Raw genomic sequence first — 23,475 nt, 5'->3', positions numbered from 1 at the left:
CCGCGCCCCGCCTGAAGCGGCCGCCTCGGCTCGAGAGAGACTGCACTGCTTCACGACCTGTAATAGAGCGATGTGCTTGGACGTCAAGCAAGTCCCGCTCATGGAGGGTGTGTGTGTGTGTTGAGATGCGTCGCTGTGCTGTGTGTGACGCGCTGGCTTACCTGCCCGCGGAGCCAGCTCGGCCCACGGTGCACTGCGCGCCATCTGTCGGGGCTTGCGGCGCTCGGGGGCGGTGTCGGCGGGTGGCGTCGCCTGGCTGGCCGCCCGGCGCTGCCGGACCGTGCCGTGTGTGGCGGCTGGGGCGGCCGTGCTTGTTCTCCCGCTGGCCGACCGGGGCCGGGGTCAGTACAGGCTAGCCCGGGTGCCGTGTCAGAGGATGACGCAGCAGACTTCGGCGCGCGTGGACGTGGTCGGCACTGTACTTCCGCCAATAGGACGTACTATCCGTTCGCACCGTATGGTATTTGCGTGAATTGTTTTAAAGCATTTTACAATACTTCGTAAAACCGCGCTCTAAATATATATGAATTTAACTCGTGTCATCGCATACTTTTTCCCCGAGTAACTTTCCCCAGCTAGGCTGGCCTTTTTTTTTAGTAAGAAAAGCCGTTTGGGGATCCGCAGATCAGCATTCATGCTCTAGATGTGAAAACATAAATTGTTTTGAATAATCGACTCCGGTCGAAACAAAGTACTCCGAACGGTTTGCACGGGTGGCTTTGGGTTCAGAGTGCCTGCCAAGCGTGGCTCTCTGCGTGCACCCCTAACGCGCCTCCCCAATCATGTCGTCCAGGTCAGCGGATCATTGTGCCTCCATAGTTCCGCCAGACAAGGATGCGGAGAATAATACGTGCTGCACAATGCTGCGGCACAGACGCTCCGGGCCTGGGTTGATGTCTTCGGCCATTCGCCAGCTGACCTTTCCATTGCAGTCGGGCTAAAAAATGACCAGCGCTGGGACTCGTACCTAGCGTCGCGGGATTACGAGCCCAGCATCGTTCCCCTAGGGCACCCTAGACCGCGTTTCAGCTTCACTGGATTATGATTCGGCTTTATTGGTTGTTCGGCCATTTCAGGCGCAGAATTAATTTGCATAGTTTGCGACAGAATGGGAATGGATTTGATTTGGCTCTGAAAACACACCATTCACGGATACGTTATTGTACAATACCATATGTTTGCATGATCTGCTTGATGCTTCGCAGGCTGTTCTATCCTGATGGTATGTGTTAACATAGAACAAAACATTAACACTTGTGAATCACATGTCCAGCTGGTGGGGATTGCTGCGATGTCCATTCAGATTGATTGGTTGGAAGTGTGTATACTTTAAAATGCGGTGGTTTGGAAGACAGGTGAGCTTGTGCTATTACCGTGGATATACCATGTTTTGAACTGATGCTTAGCATATTGTTATCGTTGGTATACCAGGACATTTGTTGCTAAACATTATGTGCAGAACAGTCGTTTTCCTGATGTTTTGTTTGCTCGGTGTTCCATCAATTGCCATCAGTTGAAAGGCTGCGATACCCATTGAGGTACGCAGTGCACAGTTTATACATTCACATGCCCGAGAAGAGTCGCGCACAAGCCTGCCCTCGTGTGCTGGGAAGGGAATGCATGCGTCAGCTGGACCGCTCTCGTTCATCAGCTTTATCTGCGATCTATCTAGTCCCGGCTGTACGGGTTTACTGTATTCTCAGCATGCGGTGGTTCTCTGGGTCATAAGTGGCCCTTTCACTTCTCCATACCTGGTGTCTATCACTCTGGCTACTGCATTATGACTTGCTGGTAGAATCGCCGTATGGATAGGATATCTTACAGAAAGCGTGCAATAAAGAAGGCCTACACTTGGACGCCGTACGTGAAACAGGGTCCGTCCCGGTGGCTCAGTTGGTTAGAACGCCTGTCTCCCGATCTACCCACCCGTGGCGGGGTGGGTTCGAGTCGCTTTGGGCGCTAGCTGTTTGACCTTGACAGGTATGGCCCGCGGCCGGTGGCAGCGGTCACGCTAAAGGTCAGTTAACGTCAGAGGGCAGGACGGACCGTGCCGAGCATTGCAGCGCGTTAAACTTTCACCACTAAATTCTGCCGGTACCTGGAATTGCGCGATCGGGTGGGAGGGGTCAGAGCTTGCACAGCATGCACTGCTTAGCGTGAGCTCTGGTCCCAGAAATCCATCCATTCAAAGGGTTCTGATCAAGTCTTCAAAAAATGGTGTACACCAATCGATGCAGAACTGATCAGGATTGTCTTGGGTTGACCGTTTTGTCACGTACTTGTGACAAAAATCTAGACGCACAAACGTGCGGGGCGCGAAATTACACTGTCGAGCTGATTAGTGGGATCTCAGGAAGAAGTCGCGAAGTAAGCATTGCTAGATCGTCAGAATTAACACAGACATGTGTGGCTCAGGTGACAGTACAAAACAAACCGGGCAGTCTCATTTCGCGTCATGCGCTTTAATATGAGCCCGGCACAGTTCTGAGAAAAGTGGTCGCTCCAGCTCTCGGCGGTTTTGCCCAGCCTCACTTCCGTTACAGGTGCACAAGTTGCGGTGATGCTTTAGTAGAGCTCCTCCAGATGGTTTACCAGGCTTCTGGTATACCAGGCCTTCACGTAACCCACAACACATAATCAAGCCACAATACAAAACCATCAAGGTCATGAGACTTTGAGAGCCGCGCTACGGGCCCTCCGCTTCGAGCGCTTTCGGAAAACTTTCCAGAAAACATCGCTGTCCCTGCGAGTGGGGCGGTGCTCCGTGTTCTAAAATAAATGTCCCACCCCTCCCCAAGGCAGCTTGTAGCGCTGAGGTTTCCCCAGCATGTCGGTGTTTTTTGCCTGAAGCGGTGCTGTTTTCAAAGAAGTTGAGTCTGATCATTCGATCCGAGGATAGGTACGTGGCACCTTGAGCTCGGGGCCGCCCCCTTGTGTCGAGGCGCTTCTGTGAGATGCTCCTGGCCCCTTATTCGACGGTTAAGCCTTTACACATTGCCGCTCGCCTGAAATTCGGATTTGCCTGACCTCATCCCTGATTCAGAAATCGCGGTCACCTGTCCAGCTTCAACAGAATATTATTACAACCGCTTCTCTGGACGGCTTGGCGTTTGCTTCGAACATTTATACCATCTGCACTTAAAATGGCCTCGATGTTCAATGTCATTTTTGATATCATACTATGTGAGCCAGGTATTCTCAGCTTTTCACTCACGCTGTCATGCTTATTCTGAACCTCTTGACTGAACGGATTTCTGACGTCAGAGCGCTTATTAATCAGCCTTATGACGACAGTTCTGACCCCACCATCAGATCGTGAAGTTCCAAGTCAACGGGAGAGTTTGGAGTCAAAGTTTTATGTGCGGTTATGTGTGGCACGGGCCGTCCCGTTCCTTGACGTCACTTCATTCTGAGCGCTTCGACCGTCACCAGCCGTTTGACATCTCAGTCAGGGACAAACAGCGATCGCCTAAAGCGACTCGAACCCACCCAGATACGGGTGCGTAAATCCGAAGACGGGCATTTGGCGTAGAATGATCATCTCAGTCGGCATGTTCTAAAACCCCGATCATCATTACCGAAGACTGGCACTCTGACTAGCTCAGCTACTGGGATGGATGTTTCACCGTTCTCACTTATGTGCTTTCCATACTAGGCTGATATTCTTACCTAACCTGCACCGCTGTTTGCGCTTCGGTTTGCAGCCCCCCCCCCCTTGTTCCTTCTCACGGGACATGTACAAGTAACTTTAGATGCCAACTGGATCACTGCCAGTGCATTGTAGGAAGGGCAGCCCCAAATTTGCGAGCAAATCACGTTTGAACGATTGTGTGAGTCTGGTATTGATATTTTCAGAAGAGGCAATTTATTTCCTGTCCAATCCAAACCTCTGTTCAGTGCGCGCATGATAATATTTTCTACACATGACAAAACTAGTTAATTCTGCACCGATTGGTATAATGCGCATAACTCTATGATTCGTACTTCGCGGGTTAAAGCCATTCTGTATCGTGCGATCTACCGCACACCATGTAACAGCAAATAATTTTGTAAGTGTTCGTGTCTTTTCTTTACCTTTTCCATGATATATTTTACATTTTGTGCCTTCAAAGTACCAAAATTGCTATGAATTCTTTCCCACGATGTAAGAAAGAGATATTTGACCAAGTTTGTCCAATTTCGACGTCTTTGTGTTTTGTGTGGGTTAGGCTCGCAATCTCTCGCATATTTTATGGCCATACCTTGTGCCTTCAAAAGGACTATGAAACGTTGATTTCATGTATGCAATGCATGTTCTCACACGACTCAAGTAGTGGTGAAATATAACATTGACCTAAGAAATGCAATATCTTTGGAAATCAGTTTTCTTCTGGTCTGGCACCAATATAATATGGACATCAAGATCGCGGTGATTTTGTACGTGATTTACGTTTCAGGGCATCTAGCGCCCGCACTTAGAGTTTATCTCATGGAGAAGAGTACATATTTCAGTTGAGTTCGGCAGGTTTGAGTTGTTCATTTGTTTCTCACGTTTTGTGGGTTATTTTAGTCGATGGACACAAATTTTTGGCCCGGTCGCAACGGATAATTGACCATCCGAGATCCAGTAGGATTTTACCGGCGTGTTGAAGGGGCCGTAAGCCTGGGCAACATCAGTGGCGGATAGCAGGGTAACCAGTCAAAAATAATGTAGCCTACCCCCAAAAGACGTCAGCAACTGGTTTCTCACCGGAGCCGGCCCTCTCAAAGTTGAGGAGGTGCTGAAGCTGAAATGGGGGGGGGGGGAGCTGACCCCCCTCCCCCGACTGATTAGGGGGAACTACACCCCTGATATTTTGTTTTTTGGGTTTTTATGAGGCGTAAGCCAATGTGTCATATGCGTATGCGTCATATGTCAAATGTGTCATATGTCAAATGTGTCATATGTCATAGTTGTCATATGCATATAACAACTATGTTCCGACTCGAAGAAGGATGAGAGCGACGTCTGGTTGCCTGTCCCGTTCCGCCCAATCGTGCGGTGTATCGGACATTGTGGGATAGGTGTGTCTCAAGTTGGGTCATCTCGTTAGCAAAAGTAGTTCTTTCTTCATTTAAGCTTTGAGTGACTCGTGAGCATGTGTTCGCTTGCCCGAGTACTGTAATACAGCAACTCTCCGCTGTCTGGAGCGCTGATGTTCTTTTACTGGCATCGCGACCCATTTAAATGTCCCGCCTTATTGATGTATGGGATAGAAAGCTTATTAATATTGGGTTTGCAAGTCATCGCCTCGAACAAATGTTGGTGATACTTTTGTCGATGTGGTAGCTAATGACTAGTGACTATAGTGAACTGTGAACTTTGGTGAAAACGTAGGCTTGCAACTAGACGTGACTTGGCTTTTGCGTCGTGTGCGGGGATGTGCTGCGAGTTCAGAAGCCGACATTGAAGGAGTGGCGTGCGAACCTGTATGTCTCCCGGAAAGAAACCGTCAGCAGCATGTCGTGTTTGTGGTGCGGCACTACGTGCCAGACAGTGCGTGACGTTATTACTGTGCCCCATTGGGCCAGACAAGAGGACGATACAAAGGTGGTGGCGGGGAAAGCTCGGACGCTCGCCGATGACGGGCTTTGCTGACGGTGCTCCAGCCTGTACCAGTCTGGGGTCACGGACCGGCTCCGGTGGTGGGTCCTCCTGACGGCGCTCCAGCCTGTACCAGTCTGGGGTCACGGACCGGCCGTCGGTGGTGGGCCCTCCTGACGGCGCTCCAGCCTGTACCAGTCTGGGGTCACGGACCGGCCGGTGGCGGCCCTCAGGAAGGCCTGCTTGTGCAACTGCGTATACACGAGATGTGCGGCCCTATAAAACTAAGCCTGTATACAACTACAAAGTCTATTCCTTCCTTGGGTGTCTGCTTTGCACATTGCGGAGTGCGGTTGAACTGCGGTTGCACTTTGCACTTTACGGTTGAAAAAGGGTGAAGAAAATGTCGCCCATTTAGTGTCTTAATCGCCTCAAGGGTATCGTTAGATGAAATTGACATCCACCGTAGTGTCAAAGGACTCCTGGAGGCTCTCTGAAATGGGTACACCGCCTCCGCCGAAGAAATGTATCTCTTTTTCGTAAGGTGAAGCCGCTGTAGAACCTTCAAGCATGACAATACGAAGGCCGCCAAGTCTCGGTACCTTACCCTACAAATGCAACTTACGTTGTTATCCAAGCTGTCATGAGTATATTATTGTTCCATGTAGTGATACCTGATGCTTCAGTAACATCAACGGCATTTTGATGCTCTCATCTACTATGCTGCTCGCTCATTGCTTTCCGAGGCGCCTTACCGATACGGAAATTTGATGTCAATGGTGGGCATTACGTTGTGCATCACAGGGAATAGAACTGAGGTGGCCTGGGAGCTGAATTCAATTAAGCTCGTGACACGCACTCACTGTGCAACGTACAGTCCCAGATCATCGCATGTAACGTTAAGCAAGACCGGATGCTAGAAGCCACTTGCAGTTATCGATCGTGCATCATTTTGACGCAAGGTAGGATGACCCAAGACTTTCCTAGGTCGTAGGTCAGCTTGGGCTACCAAAAGCTCATGGCACAAGCTTTTATCACAACATGAACCGCTAGCACTGTTCGCATGTATTGGAAAGCAACCCTAAAACCAACATTGCTACCGGAGCTCGATTTCTGGCATAACGTGCTGAGTTGTCCAGTCTAGGGTAATCTGACTGTGATTTTGCTATCATGGCTCCATGTCACGTGGCATGACTTGTCACGTTATGGTCAGCGTGTAACAGTCGTTAGGAAGCATGCATGAACAGAGAACAGGCTTGAGAACAACACATTATTATCATCAATCATTTGTCGTCACAGCTTAAATGTACGAGGTACAGGCTTGTTTAAGGGAAATAAGATTTCAAGCTGCTCACACAGTTTGCTCCAGATTATGGCGGAAGCCAATAGTAAGGGCGTGAATCCCCCCCCCCCCCCCCTCCCACCGTCCCCCACCCGCCGCAGCCAAGCGGTGAGACAATGCTAGCAGAGAACAACAGAGTCATTCTCAGTAATGAAAGGGCGTCAGCACGGACCCAGCTGACGTTACTCGTCTACTACAGGGGTGAAGGCGTTCTTTAAAGAACTGGCCGGACTACGGCCCGTGAGATATGATTGTTCCATGAGATAGCACTCGTCTCGTGTCAGATCCTGAATGGAAGAACCAAGGTCTGTGTATCCACGCGGCAGTCTGTACTATTGCTGATCGGCTTGATGGCCAATCGGCCAGTCATTCATAAGGCTTTTACGAGCGGCCGCCCGAACTTCTGGGCGGAAACGATTTAGGCGAATGTTCCGCATTTGAAGATATTTAATTTTTGAATGCATTGCAGATATCGAAGATATTGAAGTAATGTATTGACGTGAGCGTGATAAAATAAGCTCACCGTTAACTGTTGGCACACTTGTATGCAAGAAGACTGTTGTAGATAGCACAATTGCACTGCGTAGTAAGTTTGCTGCTCAACATGTCGTTAGATTACGCGAACGTACCTTGCACAACATTGAGTGAGGGTCAATGGACGGCCGCGATATCTGGAAATTGTGCTCAGGAACGCTACATATGAACGTCTCGACAATTATGTTTTTCTCGGCATTGACTGCCGTGTGGATAATTGAATGGCAAGACTTGAGTGACGTATTATGACGTCATGGATGCCTAGGTGACCTCGGAATAGCTTCCTAAAAAGTCCACGTCTTCGCGGGCGTGTAGCTCAGAAACTAGGGGGGCTTATGTCTTAATAGGGACGGGTCCGTGAACTGCACCAAATGATCTTCAAGATGGTCATGGAAATTCTGGAACGCCCCTTAAACACTCATCACCGGGCGTGACGATTTCCAATACCGCGCATCGCTAGGGCAGGGGCGCAGGTAGGGAAGGCGGGGGGGGGGGGGGGCACAAGGAGAGGGTCCCGTGATTTCCTGTCGGGACCCACGGGACCCTTCACGGAAATCGTTTTAAGGGGCCCGGCCAGCAAGGCACGACACTCGTTTACCAGTCAAAGGGTATTTTGTGCCGATCGGGAGTCCCCTGAGTCGATGAGGACCTCCATACCAGTCAGGCACCAGCACTATCGAACAGTCGGCTCCATGAGGCCCCAGTCCGGAACGGGGGCCCCTCGACCCCATTTCGGTCAGAGGCCCGTTAAACTGAAGCTGAGAGGCTGAGAAGCTGAGTACCGATAAGCGGAGTCCTTTCTTTGCCCATTGTGCAAGGGCGTGGGCAGGGGACACAGGGGTACGCCCGCGCCCCTTAGGTTCCGAGGGACCCAAAGGGCCCCTCGGGACCGACGATCGGGGGCCCGTTGGGAGGGTGCGAGGGTCTGGTCGTGTATCACATCAAGGACCCTGGCCCGTAGGACTGAGCCCTCAGATGTCAGTTATAAGGCCTGTTGTACCGATTGCGGGCTACCTGGAGTAGTGCTGGCCTTATTTCGGGCAGGGACCAACACCGAACAGTCGGCTCCGTGCCGGTCTGAGCCCTGGGGACCCATTGCCCTAGCAGGGACAAAACTGGAGCCCGTGATTTGCATTGGTCGGAACCCCTGAAGCAATTAGGTGGCCCCGTGTCGGTCAAGGGCCTTCAGTGCCTCATGAGTTTGTCCCGTGTCGGTAAGGGGCCTCGAGTCAGCCAGGGGAACATTTATTGAACAAGGAGAGGAACGAGGGACCAAAATGCCAGAGGGCCTCGCGTTGGTCAGGGCCCTCCGTCAATAAAGAGAAATTAGACTTCATGATGGGGGTCCACGATGAGACAATGAAAGGGTCCTGTGTTAGTCAGGGGCCCAGCACCGAACGCGGGCCCGCTATACCGTTTCAGCCAGGGGCCAAGTAAGCCGAACTGGAGTCGCTGCCAATCATTGACCCCCTACGGCAATAAGGAATCTTTGCTCGGCCATTGGGGCCGCTGTGTCAATCCGCTGCCAACTGGCCGGGTCAGAGGGCTTCCGTGACGGGGTCATCTGCGTTGAGCCATCGATTGGAGCAAGATGATCGATGCCCGGGGTTGCAGTCTTCGTTGACCTTCGTTGTCCTTCGTTGACCTTCGTTGACCTTCGTTGACCTTCGCAGTCTTCGTTGACGTTGGCTGCAGTAGCCAACACCAGACGGCGGGCGCCGGGTGCGCAAGAGCGGCCATGCGTCGGAAAATAATGTTTTCGGAAGCCCTTCACAATGAATTTGTAACTTTTGAGACTAAGTGTTTGGCTAAACTTCGCCTCTGAAATTTTGGGGGTGTCTTCTGAACAGTTTAACGGTTACAACAATGCCAAAACAATAGAGATCCATCATTATCTTCAGATTTCGCGGTACTTACTGTAAATGCTGATCCGGTCAATTACCAATCCCAAAATCGCGCAGGTGATGCGTACGTCCCGGACTAGTTTAAAACGTACAAAATGATGCATAGCGCGTTCATTTGTGCTTCTTCCAGGTACCTGATCATTTTCACCCACCCGTTGGCTGTTGGTTAGTGTAAGCCGTGAGGCGTACGCTGCACGGTCCGTGGAGACTGCAACGACCCGTTCCATGGCTTTTGTGTCAATAGTTTACGAGCGCGTTTGTTCAGAACTGTTACGTAATTTTTCGCTACTCTGTTCTGAATGGAGAATGAGCGTCTCAAGCGGAACATGATTGCCTATGACAATACAAGTATTTGACATAATTTTATCTGCAATATACGTCCATTCAGTGTGTCCTCAACATCACTGTATGACTCCGAAACTTCCTCCGAAACCTTTTGGTGCTCTCTGTTGAGAAGAGTTCACTGAACAATTGCAAGATGAAAAGCACCGTTGCTTTATTCGATGCGGTTATTTGACGTCTGGCTTCTCCAGTATATTGACAAAAGCAAGCAGTGGTAAATCTTCCGGTGACGTCTGATTTGTGCTTCAGCTAAGAAGGTAACACAAAAAGAAATCAAGAAAATCATGTTTCTTTGAAATCAAGAGAGCCGATTCCAGTATTTTTGGGGAAGGGGCAGGAAGGTGGGCTCCCCAGCAGGGGACACTCCCTGTCAACTCTGTCCCCTTCCCCTTTGCCAAGACTTACTGCGCCCCTGCATCGGAGCGCGTCGCATTCAACCGGCCGCCCGGAGACAGGATAAAATGAGCTCCACGCCAAGAACGCCATGGCGGTACCACATCATCAAAACCCATCCCAAAAATAGCGCCATAGAAAACTCATGACTCATCCCATAGCAAACTGGAGCGATTGAAGACTCAGCACGACAGCCTTCCTCTTGAGTGCCATAATAACTGTGTAATAATAACTGTGCCTGTAATAACTTTGTACAATATACGTATCTCCACGTAAACGCGTGCTGAAGTTGGTAGTTGCTTTCACAAAATTGAATATACAAGCCCGCAGGCTCTCAGGACAGACGCTTACTCGGAGGACGCTACGTGCAACGCACGTGCTCCGAAATAGAATGAATGTCGGTCTGTCCAAAACCTAAGTGATGCGAGAATGCTCTCGGGCCCTGGTTTGTCTGCAGTGTGGGTTCGACAAATCGGTCATGAGCCGGTTTGAACACTCCCATTGTCGTGCCAGCCGTACAAGTGCATTCGTGAGTGAACGCGCCAGGGTGTAGTTCTATCGACCTGTAGGTATGCCACCAGCACCCCTGGCAAACACCACCGTTATCTAACTTATCTTACACCAAATCCTAAATAGCTCATGTATGAATACACGCTCAATCTTCTGTCAGCCTCTATGAAGAAATAAAGTTTTGGTGGTAGGAAGTACGCCACAAAACCCTGGCCCAATACGTGCTTGTACTCGATCTGTGGTCGTTCACCATCCAGATATCATACATGGAAGACTTAGGGCTTAACTTAACGCATCTTCGCACACAAAACGCAAGGTACCTGTGTTATTTCTTATCGAAGAATAATTTGCAGGCATGCACGACTTACCCTTTTGACTTCAATCACGATGTGGTGGTAGGAGTTCCACCCCTCATGGCTAGGGGTAGAATCATGGACTCGCGCTTGGACTCGCACGGTGTGTCCTGGAATCGGGTCCCTGGACTCCTCATGGCTAGGGGTAGCATCATGGACTCCAGCGCAGTTTCGTACAGTGTGTCCTGGAGTCGGATCCCGGACGTGCCACGGCCCGTGCCGTCACTGCGACTGCCATGGTAGGTAATGTCCAGGAAAGGGCTCGTGACCACGTATTCTCTGTCAACTCTTTTAATTAAGAAATCGTGGATAAGACAAAAGTGTTAGCCCTATTCCTTGGAGAATAGAGATATAAGAATAAGGCTTCTGTCTTATCTGTGTGAATAATGTTCTCGCTAATGCACTGAACAACTTACGTGATTTGAGAAAAAATCTGACTTTTTCATAGGTGTTTTAAAACATTTGTAGCACATGGTGGTGGTGCGCCAGGCGCGGAGCGGATTATGAGCCTCATCACAGCGCTAACTTGTAATAAATATTTTACGGGCCGTTTCACGCCTATAACGTGGCAATAACAGCTGCTGCAAAATGAAAATGATGACGTGACGCCGTCAAATTATGCAAATTGGTTGCGGACTGAGGGTGATCTGCTGTTGGCACGTCTCCCGTTATCGTAGATGTCTGATCTGAACACGTCCTTGCCTTGGACACATACCGAGTGCATGTAACTGGAGTGTTGCAGCAGCTAGTTCAGTGCCGTCGGCCGATCAAGGCAAGGTCAATGCCGCGATAAGCATCATTCCCTCAGGTCAACGAGGAACGCCGCCGTCATTCGCGGCGGCCAGGCGGCGGCGGCGCGCAGGATGATTGATCCTGCCGCCCGACCACCGCCGTCCCCTGCAGAGTCGCGCCGGGCATTGTGAGACGGCGCTGTCGCCACAATGGCGTCTCGTCCGGCCTCGGCCAGGACGACTCGCCGTGCCGCGCTCAGTTGTGCAAAGCCCGAGACGGGGTGCGTGCCGCCGCAGTCATTACCAAGCCGTGTTGTCGGCGGAATATGCATGGTTGTCCCATTCAGAGGAGCTGGCGTGTATAGTGGCTAAGGTCTCACTTTCCTTTTCCGTTTCGCACGGCTTGAGCTGCATCGGAGGGGTGGAGCGAGGCCGCACTTTGCGCCACCCGCGCCACATTGTTCTGCGGCCGCTGCGACACCCGGGGTTTCGGCATTCGGGACGAGGCGGTTTTGTAATGGTCCCTGTTCGCATTGAAAGAAAAAGTGTCGTCCGCCCGCGTCTCGTCGAGAGGAAAGTCGACCAGCGGCCGGCGCCGGCTCGGTGCCACACTCGCGCCCCGGTCGTCGCTCGGAGGGGACCAGCGCGGCCCGTGTGACGACGGCCGCTCGGTGTGTCCGCTGTGGTGCCGGTATGAAGTGGTCGGTCGTGCTGCTGGCCCTCGGGCTGGCCTCGCTGGCAGACGCCTTCTTCTTTCCGTTCTTCAACAAGGGCAAAGGAGGAGGACAGTCCCACAAGCACGGCTACCCAGGGGCTAGTAAAGTCCCGACGCACTATGGTGGCTCGGGGAAGGGGAAGGGCGGCCACGGCGGTGGCAAGGGCGGCCACGGCGGCGGCAAGGGCGGCCACGGCGGCGGCAAGGGCCGTCCGTCCGGCAGCTACGGCCCACCAGTGCGGCCGTCGGGGACGTACGGACCGGTGACGCGGCCGCTGACCACCTACGGACCGCCCAACATCCGGCCTCCGTCCGGCTCCTACGGCCCACCCTACCGGCGGCGGGGAGGAGGAGGCGGAGGATATCCCGGCGGCGGCGGAGGAGGACACGGCGGCGGCGGAGGAGGACACGGCGGTGGCGGAGGTGGAGGATATCCCGGCGGCGGCGGAGGAGGACACGGTGGCGGCGGAGGTGGAGGATATCCCGGTGGCGGTGGTGGAGGACACGGCGGCGGCGGAGGAGGAGGATATCCCGGCGGCAGCGGAGGAGGGACACGGCGGCGGAGGAGGAGGACACGGCGGCGGCGGTGGAGGAGGATATCCCGGTAGGCGGTGGAGGAGGACACGGCGGCAGCGGAGGAGGAGGATATCCCGGTGGCGGTGGAGGAGGACACGGCGGCAGCGGAGGAGGAGGATATCCCGGCGGTACTGGAGGTCACGGCGGTGGAGGGGGGCGGCTACCCAGGGGGTACTGGAGGGCACGGCGGCGGCGGCAGCAGCGGAGGAGGAGGAGGAGGGTATCCTGGTGGCACCGGAGGACATGGTGGCGGAGGAAAGGGGCCTGGAGGTCAAGGAGGGGGAGGAGGAGGATATCCTGGTGGCGCTGGAGGACAGGGCGGTGGAGGAACAGGAACCGGAGGTCTCGGCAGTGGAGGAGGAGGAGGAGGATATCCCGGTGGAACGGGAAGCACTGGAGGAGGCGCGGGGCGCTGGTACCGGTGTGTATCCCGGGGGAGGCGGAGGGCAGATCGGTCCTCGGCGCCAAGGAAGCCTCAACCACCACACCCATTTCCACTCGCACTATCACTCGACAACGGTGGGCGTGGGCGTGGGACCGGCGGCGACGCTGACGGCCGGGCCGGTCCAGGCCTCCTTCACCTCGGGCGTGTTCCCGGCGACGCTGACCGGCGGCGCGCCGCTGCCGTCGTACACGCGGACCTTGGTCAGCAGCCTGGCGCCGGGGCCGCGCCGGCCGGTGCCCACGTCCGTGCTGCGGCCGGCCATCGTCGCCAGCAGCGCCCCGCCGCCGGTCTCGTACCTGCCGCCCGAGCAGGGCCGCTACGGCCAGGGCCAGGCCTCCGACAAGGTGCCCACCTACGTGCAGCCGGCGAGTGGGGCGCGGCTGCTGCCGGCCGCACCGGTCGCGTCGCCGGCCGAGGACGCCTCGCTGAACGGCGTCAACACTGACCTGTTCACCGCCCAGCTGGATGAGTCGAACGTGGTGGTGGTGGCGCCGGCGCGGCTGGACGGCCGGCCGCGGCTGGCTGGACCCGGGGTACTGCAACAGGGGCCGCAGGTGGCGCTGCAGGCGGCCGCCAGCGGGCCGGAGCCGGTGGCGGGCAGCAGCCGGGTCAAGTCGACCACCTCGCTGCCTGAGCGACTGCGCCAGCTCGGCCTGCTGCGCTTCATGGCGCTGGTGGAGCGCGCCGGCCTGGAGAAGCTGCTGCTCTCGCGAGGTGAGTGGCAAACACCTCCCTGCCCCCGCCCCTCCCCCCCCCCCTCTCACCGGTCTGGTTGTCATTTCCTGCATGTGTGCGTCCTCCAATTGTATGCATGCGTCCTCCAGTGAACCATGCACAGTCGTTCGTCTCAACCCAGCGTGGCTGGTCTCCGTTCACAGATGGTTCCGTGTCTTATTGCAGCTCTGGATCATAGCAAACAGGTCAGATCCCTGCGTCTCGTCGCCCAGGTTTTCTGTCACATTGTTGGCCCTTAGACCACACGCCCGTTACCTTGTCGACCAATGTTCCGTGGTTCAGTCTTGCATTGACAAGGCACAGCACCTTGTGTTTCTTGGTTGGGACCAGTTATGTCATCGGTATTCGTCATAACAGCGCTGCTCTCATGTCGTCATCGTAAGTCAGCTGATAGAGCGGCGAAAATATGGCCACCGTCGGGCGGATATGTTGGCAGTTGTTTGGCTCAAAGGAGGTGGGGAAAAGTGCCCATCAGGCTGGAGTAGCCCTTCTGGGTGGTGATGAGTGTTTTTCCAGCAAGTTTTTTCAGCAGCCTACGACCCAAAAATCCATCCTTACAATTTTTAATTCACCGTCTATTCGCCCCAAAACTATTGATGGATAACGTCCGGACAAAGTGTTTAAATGACGAGACAAGGCTGTAGTGCATCCGTTTTTCATCATTCGAGTCAGCGTCATAGTGCCACAAGCACTATGGTGACTGAAGCGCCCGCTGCAGCCTCAGTCGCCCACGCGCTGCAGCACGGCCACATGTTCAAGCCGGTCCAGAACAGGGCAGACGCTCTCTCAAACACTTGTCAAGACGATGGAGAATTCATTTGGAGTCTATTTTGATTCCACCAAGCCTGCATGAAAACCTTCGAAATGAACTGACAAAATTTGTTGTCCATACCTTAGCGCATGGATCTAGGGCGAGCAAATCAGGGCGGTGTGCTTCTCATACGCCAGATACAGTTTTCTGATATGTTCATTACCCAAGCCATACTTGTGATCGTTTTTTACAGCTTAAGTCCATATAACGTGGCAAAGCTTAAGTATATCGAGCACAATGAATGTCGCATGTTACGCGCTAGTTATGATATATATATATATATATATATATATATATATATATATATATAGCAACATATCCAGCAACGTTCGGTAAACGTGAGGCGGCTGCGTGCTGGCAGCGTGGCTTGAGATGACTGCTCGTCCTATCGCCCCTTTAATAGCGCACTGCTGACTGTTATTGCCCTTTGGTGTTGTGTGTTATGTGTGTTCGACGCAGAGTTGGACCGGATTTACGGCAGTAATGCTGTAAGGATGGGTCATATGGCTAAGGCTAGAGGCCTACACGGCTAAGCTTTGTTGTGCCCAATCCACCCGCTACCCATGGGGTTGTGCCCATATCCATCCGCTACCCATGGGATTATATCCATGTCCACCCGCTACCCATGGGGCTGTGCCCATATCCACCCGCTACGCACTCGTTATGATTTGTACCCACTCGTTATCTATCTCTGCGTTTTTCAGCACTTTTGCTCTGAATTATTAGTTCATAATGATACTTAAATGCTAAATCATTCTCAGCGCTTTGGTATAAGTGTGTTTCTGGATGGCTTACGCTCAAACCTCCTCTTTTGGGTTGAAATTTGCAAAAGGAAGGTGAATAGAGCTAATTATGACTAAAATAAGCTCAAGAAGTAAAGTCATATAGCATGTCCTGAAGCATCCACTCGAGGGGGCGAATAGCCGGGGGGTTAACGCCTTCGGTTCCCGCTTGGTGTCCGGGTTCGAATCCCGGTCGCACCATGCACTTGGGTTCTAATGTGGATTCTGTAGGCGGTGGTGCTCTGCAAAAGGGCACGCGACGACGTGCATCGCGCTTCTTTTGTTAAGAAGCATCCACCCGGCATTTCGTAAACGACCCATAGCCGTAATTTTCTTAAATCTGGACCCCATTCAACCGTTACCCATTTCACGTGGGTACGCACGGGCTTACCCAACCGTTGAAGCCCTCTAGCTGTGATCACAGAGGAGAGTAGGAAAGGTGCTCTCTTCGTGGCATTGTCCTGGACGACTCGCATCTTGCCAGCTCGGCGATTGCTAAATTCACGGTGAATGTGTTTCGTTGGCCTGCTGGCTGCTGAAAGAAGGGACATGTGGGCTCTAAATTGTGCTTTAATGATCATCGGACGCCGCTTTGATCCAGCGCGACATTAACGGCACTTCGCATCGGAGGGTGGGCCTAACCCAGAGCCGTCCAGCTGACGGGCTGCGTTACGCCACCCCCCGCCGGCTGCGCCTGTGAGATGCGCGTGCGCGGCGCAGAGACCCGTGCCTGTGCCGTGGGAGCGACGCCGGCGGCTCCCTCGCCCGCAGCTGCCGCCGGCCAGCAGTGCCGTGTCGCCACCCTAGCCGGCCATCTGACGGCGGGCGGTGCGCCACCTGGCCCGACGCGCACCTTTCGCCGCGCGTGGGGCTGGCGGTCCCGGCAGCCGGCCGGCGGCACGGCGACTGTCGCTGACGCGTCGGCCCGCTGTCGCTGCCGCCGCTGCACTGGGCCGGCCTCGGCAGCGGCCTTGTGCTCGTCTTTTCGGCAGATGGTCGCAGCTGATGTCTGCTATTATGTAACTGTGTTATTGTTGCATGCGGTGCTTGTGTTTGGCAGCGTGAAAGGCTCGCCCGCAAAGCAGGTCATCTTAGAATCTGTTGGCGCAATTTAACTCTCTCCAGATAAGGTGCTGGTGCGCTGCATCCGTCCGGTTTTTTGAATGTCCGAAGTGAGCCATTCGGCAGATCTTTATGCAACTTTCGCTGGCTGGGTTTGAAGATCTTTGACCCTGATCGGAGGGCTTGAATCTTTACCATATCAGATCATTGCGCGGTCAGCTAACTCCCAGAGGTCTGCACGCCAGAAATCTCGAGAAATTAGCGCTTTGCGCCGCACTTTTGACAATTTCGTATGCAATGGCGTAGCCAGGATTTCGCACGGGAGGGTGCCGAAAAACAGGGGACATTTTCATTGAAGGCGGCTACTTCGTTGCTATATGGGGCTTTTGGATTCAGGTGGACTGTAAGGGCTCATGATCCCATTTGATGTCCCAAGGGCCGTTTTTTATATTTCAGAAGCCTTACAAGCGTCTCGAACTGTCCAAAAGTCCTGGGGCCTTGGATAATAGGGGACCCCGTCACCTCCCCGGGGGACGGGTTTGGGACACGGTCACAAAAGCCCATTCCTCTGCTAGATCACTGTCTAATCTGCACGAGATGACAATGCCTAGGTTTCGAAGATGTGAGACGGTAACATTATCAGCGTAGTCAATGCAGTGGTTTTTGAAAGGATCTTTCAATGTCTAGGTCATGTGATATGGAATGCTAATGTTTATGTCAAAGTACCCCACGAGATCACTGCCACTCCATCATGAACTGAACTGACTAACACGTGGCAATGGTGACGTGAAAGTTATGGGACGCGAAAGGTCGAGACAGGGATTACTCGTCTTCTAAGTGTTTTAATAACTTTTGGATTAATTTTAATAACTTTTTGGTCACCAATATCATCATGCTAAACGCAAGAACTACGTTTAGCAATGACTAACCTCAAAACTCTGGATGTCTTAACTCGTGTCATGACACACACGTGAAATTTTTATGAAAATTATCTACTAAAAGCCAGTGATGCTGGTTTTAAGTCAACGAGGTCGGTGGAGTCAATGCTGCTGCATGGCCTGAGCGGCTTTGCTGGCCGTCTTATGATAAGCGCCGGAGCCAGGGCTGTGCATGACAGGCATCTCGCGCGCCGGAGATGGAGCTCAATAAGTGCTGGAGATGGAGCTCCATAAATGCCGGAGATGGGGCTCCATAGGTGCCGGAGATGGGACTCCATAAGTGCCGGAGGTAGGGTTCCATGAGTGCCAGAGATGGGCTCCATAAGTGCCAGAGATTGGGTTCCATAAGTGCCGGAGGTGGGGTTCCATGAGTGCCAAAGATGGGCTCCATAGGTGCCGGAGATGGGACTCCATAAGTTCCGGAGATAGGACTCCATAAGTGTTGGAGGCGGGGTTCCATCAGTGCCAGAGATGGGGCTCCATAGGTGCCGGAGATAGGGCTCCGTCAGTGCCGGAGATAATACTACATAAGGGCACTTGCAATGAAGTCAGATTGCCGGACCGCTACAAAGCATACATTCAGAAGCAGCGGAAACCCTTAAGTTGGTAGTCAATAGGGATTGTTTTGTTTTCTTTCCAGCCAACGCAACTGGGGTCGATGCTAAACTTTTCGGACCTAGTCTCTCTGATCTCATCGGTTCCCGTGCCTCCCCATACACAACTTTTTGCACATATGCGCAAACGTTTGAACAAATAACACGCCTTTTGCCAACATCGTTTGAAAACCGAGTGCTGTTCCTTCACGCCGACGCATTCTTTGCGCGCTTTCCAAGTTCCAAACTGTAACCATCCCAGTCTGCTTTCGGCTAGTAAATGGTCAGGCACACATAAGGCACTCCAACGGAAAATTAGGCGCAGCTGTCCGTGAAGTGCACCGAATGAGAGACACACCCACCTTTAGTGCATTCACATCGGCTGTTGTGAGCATTGCTACCACTACCTTCCTTCGCCGCTACCACTGCCTTCCAGTGACGAGCAACGTGGATGGAAGTTCGAGCAAAGATGCCAGGGAGATACTGAAGATAACTAAAAACCTCAGCGCACTTAAAGTGACACACAGAGCATGGAAGGCTTGAGGCTGCTCTCGCTGTTTATGCTTGCATCATTATGGGCGTGTGACGCCACGGAGCTGTGGTTTTTCCGGCCGCGTTTTTTTTCCGCTAGACTGTCTGCTCGCTGAGGGTCGGCCAAAGGACCTTCGCTTTCTGGCCGCCGGTATTTTCTGCTCAGCCCATATTTCCCCACGTTTCTACGAGACGGCGTCGTCTTGTCTCCACATGTTTCAATATCTTTAATCGTCTCTGAGTCTCTCAATTTCGTTGTAGTCTTGGCTATCTGCCTCGTGGTCTACCTGTTCTGCGGTATAATTCGTGCGCTGCTCCTTATTAACACCGCAGCTTGCTTTCTCCTAAAGGGTTGGGACTACGGCTAAGATGTCGCTGAATTATTACAATGTGGAGCAAAAACTGCTGTGATGAGGAAGGATGCACACATTAATTTGATTGTGCGGGATTGTCTCATAGGAAGTATACTCAATATAATTTTTCGGTGGAACTGTTCCCTTAAATCGTTTCGACCTAGTGTGGTGACGTGGCTCTGTGACGCTCAGAAGCCGCGACGCGGCGACATCTCTGACCAGCGACTGCGTCATTTGCGCGCCGACAGGAGGGTTCACCGTGTTCGCCTTCACGGACGAGGCCTGGGCCATGCTGCCATACAACCTGCGCGCTCAGCTGACGGCCGACCCGGAGCGGCTGCGCCGGCTGCTGCTGCACCACATCACGCCCGTGGCGCTCAAGCTGGCCAGCTTCAACGACAACATGGTGGTGAAGAGCGCCAGTCCCAGCGGCGCCACGCTGCGCATCAACATCTACCAGATGAGCCGCTACAGCAAGGTGAGCCCGGCCAAGCGCCGAGGCCGTCGCTGCCGGGCGGTGCGGGCGGCGCGGCTTGCCGAACGCGCCGACCCGAGAGGCGCGTCCGGAAGCAAACTGTCTCACTTCGCGTCGCACAAATGTTGCTGTTCCAGAGGAGTGTAAATATTCTGTGAGACAGCGGCGTGACGTTTCCTGCATGCAGCTTCGAATCCGTTAAACCCTGTTTCCTTTTCGGCAGTGGCGACCGAGATTTGCGCCGGATAGTTCGACACACATACCATCCGCTGTCCAGTCGCGCTCATCGGGCTCATAATGCCCGTTGTAAGCTCTCATTCCTGGCATTCACGTCAGTTCGCATAAGCTCGCCACTGCGCTCGCGGACCACGCACTGCTACGGGGCCTGCTGCCAAACCCTCGTCACCCGCCCGTCGTTACCAGAACACGAACGATATGTGACGGAGTTGGCGTCTCGTTGCAGCGCGTGGTGACCGTGAACGGGGCGCAGGTGCTGCGCAGCGACGCCAGCGCCTCCAGCGGCGTGGTGCACGTAATCGACAGGGCACTGGTGGCCGAAGCCAGCGTGAATGCGCTGGAGTACGTCACGACGCGGGAGTGCGCCGACCTCGACTTCGGCGGTGAGCTGCCGTGGCGACCAACCGGCCGACTGTGGTCGCAACTGATAGGACAACCGCGCGGATAGAATTGCAGACACGGAAACAGTTGTTAGCGTTCGAGTGCAGCACGCGGTGTGAGCTGGTGGCTTTCAGCGCGCTGCGGCGGCTTGTCGGTGCTGACAGTCGCTGTGCGGTCGCTGCAGGCATCGCCAGCATAGTGGCGAGGCTGGGGGTGACTGAGCTGCTGAGCCAGGAGGCGCCGCTGACGCTGTTCCTGCCCATCTCGGCGGCCTTCAGCGACACGGAGAATGTGTCCGAGGACTTCAGCAACAGCTCCATCGTCATGCAGAGTATGTGTGCTGAGCCGCTGTCAGCGGCGGACGGGGTGCGCCGGCCGCGTACTGTGGGCTGCCGTCGCCGCCGCTCCTCGCCTGCTCTTGGTGCCCGGCGGAAGCCGGTGCCCGCAGCATCCCGGGTCGCTGTGCGGCGGCAGGACTCTCACTCGCGACATCGCTGTACACTGTAACCGACGATCAGTCTGTGATTGGGGTCACACTGTGTGACGTGTGTCCGAACCAGTTATATATCCAGTTATAGTTATATCCAGACCAGTTATAATCATATCGTTAAACATTGTTTAGATAGCTTGGGATGTCGTATTACTTGCAAAGGTTAGGTGCTACACCTGCACATACCTGTCGACTACATTCATGCAGCGGCGTACGCAGCATACATACGTGCAGATCGGCATACCGCGCCGACGGGCTGCGGCATGCGGTATCCGACAAGGACGGTGACGTGCCTCTGGCGTGCAGCACTAGAGGACCACTGCGGCGGAGGCAGTGGCCGTTACTGGGACGGTCGCGGAGGCCGTGACGGCAGGCGGGCCGTAACGACAGACGGGGCGTGACGGCGACGCCAGCTGTCTGTCGGTAGTCGGCGTCGCGATGCCGGCAGCGGCCGCTCCTCGTTGACCGGCGCTGTGCTGCCGCGTTCGCAGACTCTCTGCTGTACCACCTGGTGCCGGGCGCGTTCTACAGCGCCGGCGTGCGCGACGGCCAGTGGCTGGAGACGCTGCTCGACGGGCAGGAGCTGCAGCTGCAGGTCGTCACCGACGGCTACACGCGTGAGTAGACGCCGCCGGGCGAGCGGCGGTCGCCTCTGTCGCTCGCCTGCTGTAGCAGACGCGCCGGTGTTGTGTGTGTTAGAGGAGTGGCGCCTGACCGCGGCTCCGTTGGTGACCGCAGCGGAGCCCGCCTGCTGTAGCAGACGCGCCGGTGGCGTGTGTGTTAGAGGAGTGGCGCCTGATCGCGGCTCCGTTGGTGACCGCAGCGGAGCCCGCCTGCTGTAGCAGACGCGCCGGTGTCGTGTGTGTTAGAGGAGTGGCCCCTGAACGAGGCTCCGTTGGTGTACCGCAGCGGAGCCCGCCTGCTGTACAGAAGCGCCGCGTGGCGTGTGTGTTAGAGGAGTGCCCACCTGAACGAGGCTCTGTCGGTGACCGCAGCGGAGCCCGCCTGCTGTACAGACGCGCCGGTGTCGTGTGTGTTAGAGGAGTGGCCCCTGACCGCGGCTCTGTCGGTGACCGCAGCGGAGCCCGCCTGCTGTGGCAGACGCGTCGGTGTCGTGTGTGTTAGGAGGAGTGGGCCCCGGACCCGCGGCTCTGTCGGTGACCGCAGCGGAGCCCGCCTGCTGTAGCAGACGCGCCGGTGTCGGTGTGTGTTAGAGTGTTAGAAGAGTGACCCCTGAACGAGGCTCTGTCGGTGATCGCGGCGGAGCCCCGCCTGCCCCGCTCGGCCGCCGCCCGCTGGCCGGTGCCCGCCCGCCGCCCGCCGGGCCGGGCCGCCGGCCGTCCAGCGGACGCCGCTGACGCCAGCGCCGTCGTTCCAGGCCGCATCTCCACCGTCAGCAAGCAGGCGCAGGTGATTCGCGCCGACATCCCCGTCGCCAACGGCGTGATCCACATCATCGACTTCGTGCTGCGGCCGGAGCGTAACCTGCAGCGGTGCGACGCGCGCTGAGGGGCGGCGTGCCCGGCCGACCAGCGGGGTCCAGCTGCCGACCCTCCTCCCGGAACACCTCCACAACCTTGCCTACGCGGACGGAGCTGGCACGGACCGGCAAGAGTTCAGGAGAATATGGACGCCTGTTAGGGCTATAGATGTTGTTACTACGTGGGATTATAACCTCGTTTTATCGTTGAGTTATGTTGCTAAGCGTTGTTGGCTGACAGGATAATGCGGAAGTGTCGTGAGTGATTGTGATCTGTTCTTCGCTCTTCTCGCTGTCTTTTTCATGCAGCCATTCTAAAAATCCTATTTTCTCAAACGCACGGCGAAGGTGTGGGAAGCAGTCCTTTTTAAGAGGCTCGTCCTATTCGAGGATAGACGTTCGGGCCATATTTTGCCCAGTTTTCGTCAAAGCGTGACCATGACCGTACGGCAATTCATGAAAAAACTGCCTTGCAATTTGGATCCTTCCTTCTTATCCATTTTGGAAGTTCCTACCTCCTTGTATTTAGAGGCACTGTGTGTTTTATTAAAATCACCGTCTCATATGAAGCCATGATCCGAGCGTTACTAGCTTGTGCATGGCATTCTGGTCTTCTTTAGGAGCAGGGTGGCGGTCTTACTGAACACCGTGAACACCAAACCACCCACAGGCTTGGTACGATCCTGACACAATGTCTAGTCACGCTGGGGGTTGAGGGTGCAATTTGACTTACCAGGTATTTTTGACACAGTTTCGGAGCGTGTGAAGGACGGTCGGCGATCCATGTGGCAACTATGTGGCATCTCACCGTATCTGAAAACAGCTAACAGTTTGCTATGTCGGAGTGGAGCAGATCAACCTTTTCACCAATTATCCTTAAGAGTATAAGGTCTTAAGGACCTTAAGGGCCACGAACTGTGCTAGAATTTTAATTTGGCTGAAACGAGCAAAATATACAAATGCAATATCAGCTATCAGCCCCGCGAAATCCCTAATACTTGACTTATCACTATACCACCTTTCCGATTTTCATACCGATTTTCCCGCCTTGTCTTTGCCTGTGGTGCCAGTGCACAAAATGCCGCTTTAGTGAAAGTAAGACCGGGCGAAAATCGCGTTCCCGTGGGCCCGTGTGATGTTCTAATTTCTCCAAAATGATCACTGTGTAGCGGAAGACGGAAGATCTCTTGCGAAGGAGG

General features: G+C 54.3%; 1 protein-coding gene across 1 annotated transcript; it reads left to right on the top strand.

The window, feature by feature from the left end:
* Window positions 1–12,365: 12,365 nt before the first annotated feature.
* Window positions 12,366–22,351, top strand: LOC119111209 (periostin-like). Its single transcript, XM_037235030.1, has 9 exons — window positions 12,366–12,485; window positions 13,132–13,367; window positions 13,680–13,773; window positions 13,954–14,122; window positions 19,462–19,691; window positions 20,152–20,308; window positions 20,491–20,637; window positions 21,288–21,413; window positions 22,175–22,351. The coding sequence occupies exons 1-9, from the start codon at window positions 12,366–12,368 to the stop codon at window positions 22,303–22,305; spliced, it is 1,410 nt and encodes a 469-aa protein (XP_037090925.1). The 3' UTR covers window positions 22,306–22,351.
* Window positions 22,352–23,475: the final 1,124 nt, after the last annotated feature.

This window comes from Pollicipes pollicipes, unplaced genomic scaffold, assembly GCF_011947565.3.
Source record: "Pollicipes pollicipes isolate AB1234 unplaced genomic scaffold, Ppol_2.1 Scaffold_7261;HRSCAF=8764_pilon_pilon_pilon, whole genome shotgun sequence".
Lineage (NCBI taxonomy): Eukaryota > Metazoa > Arthropoda > Thecostraca > Pollicipedomorpha > Pollicipedidae > Pollicipes > Pollicipes pollicipes.
The sequence above is the reverse complement of the archived record's forward strand: the minus strand, read 5'-3'. Positions and strand labels throughout refer to the sequence as shown.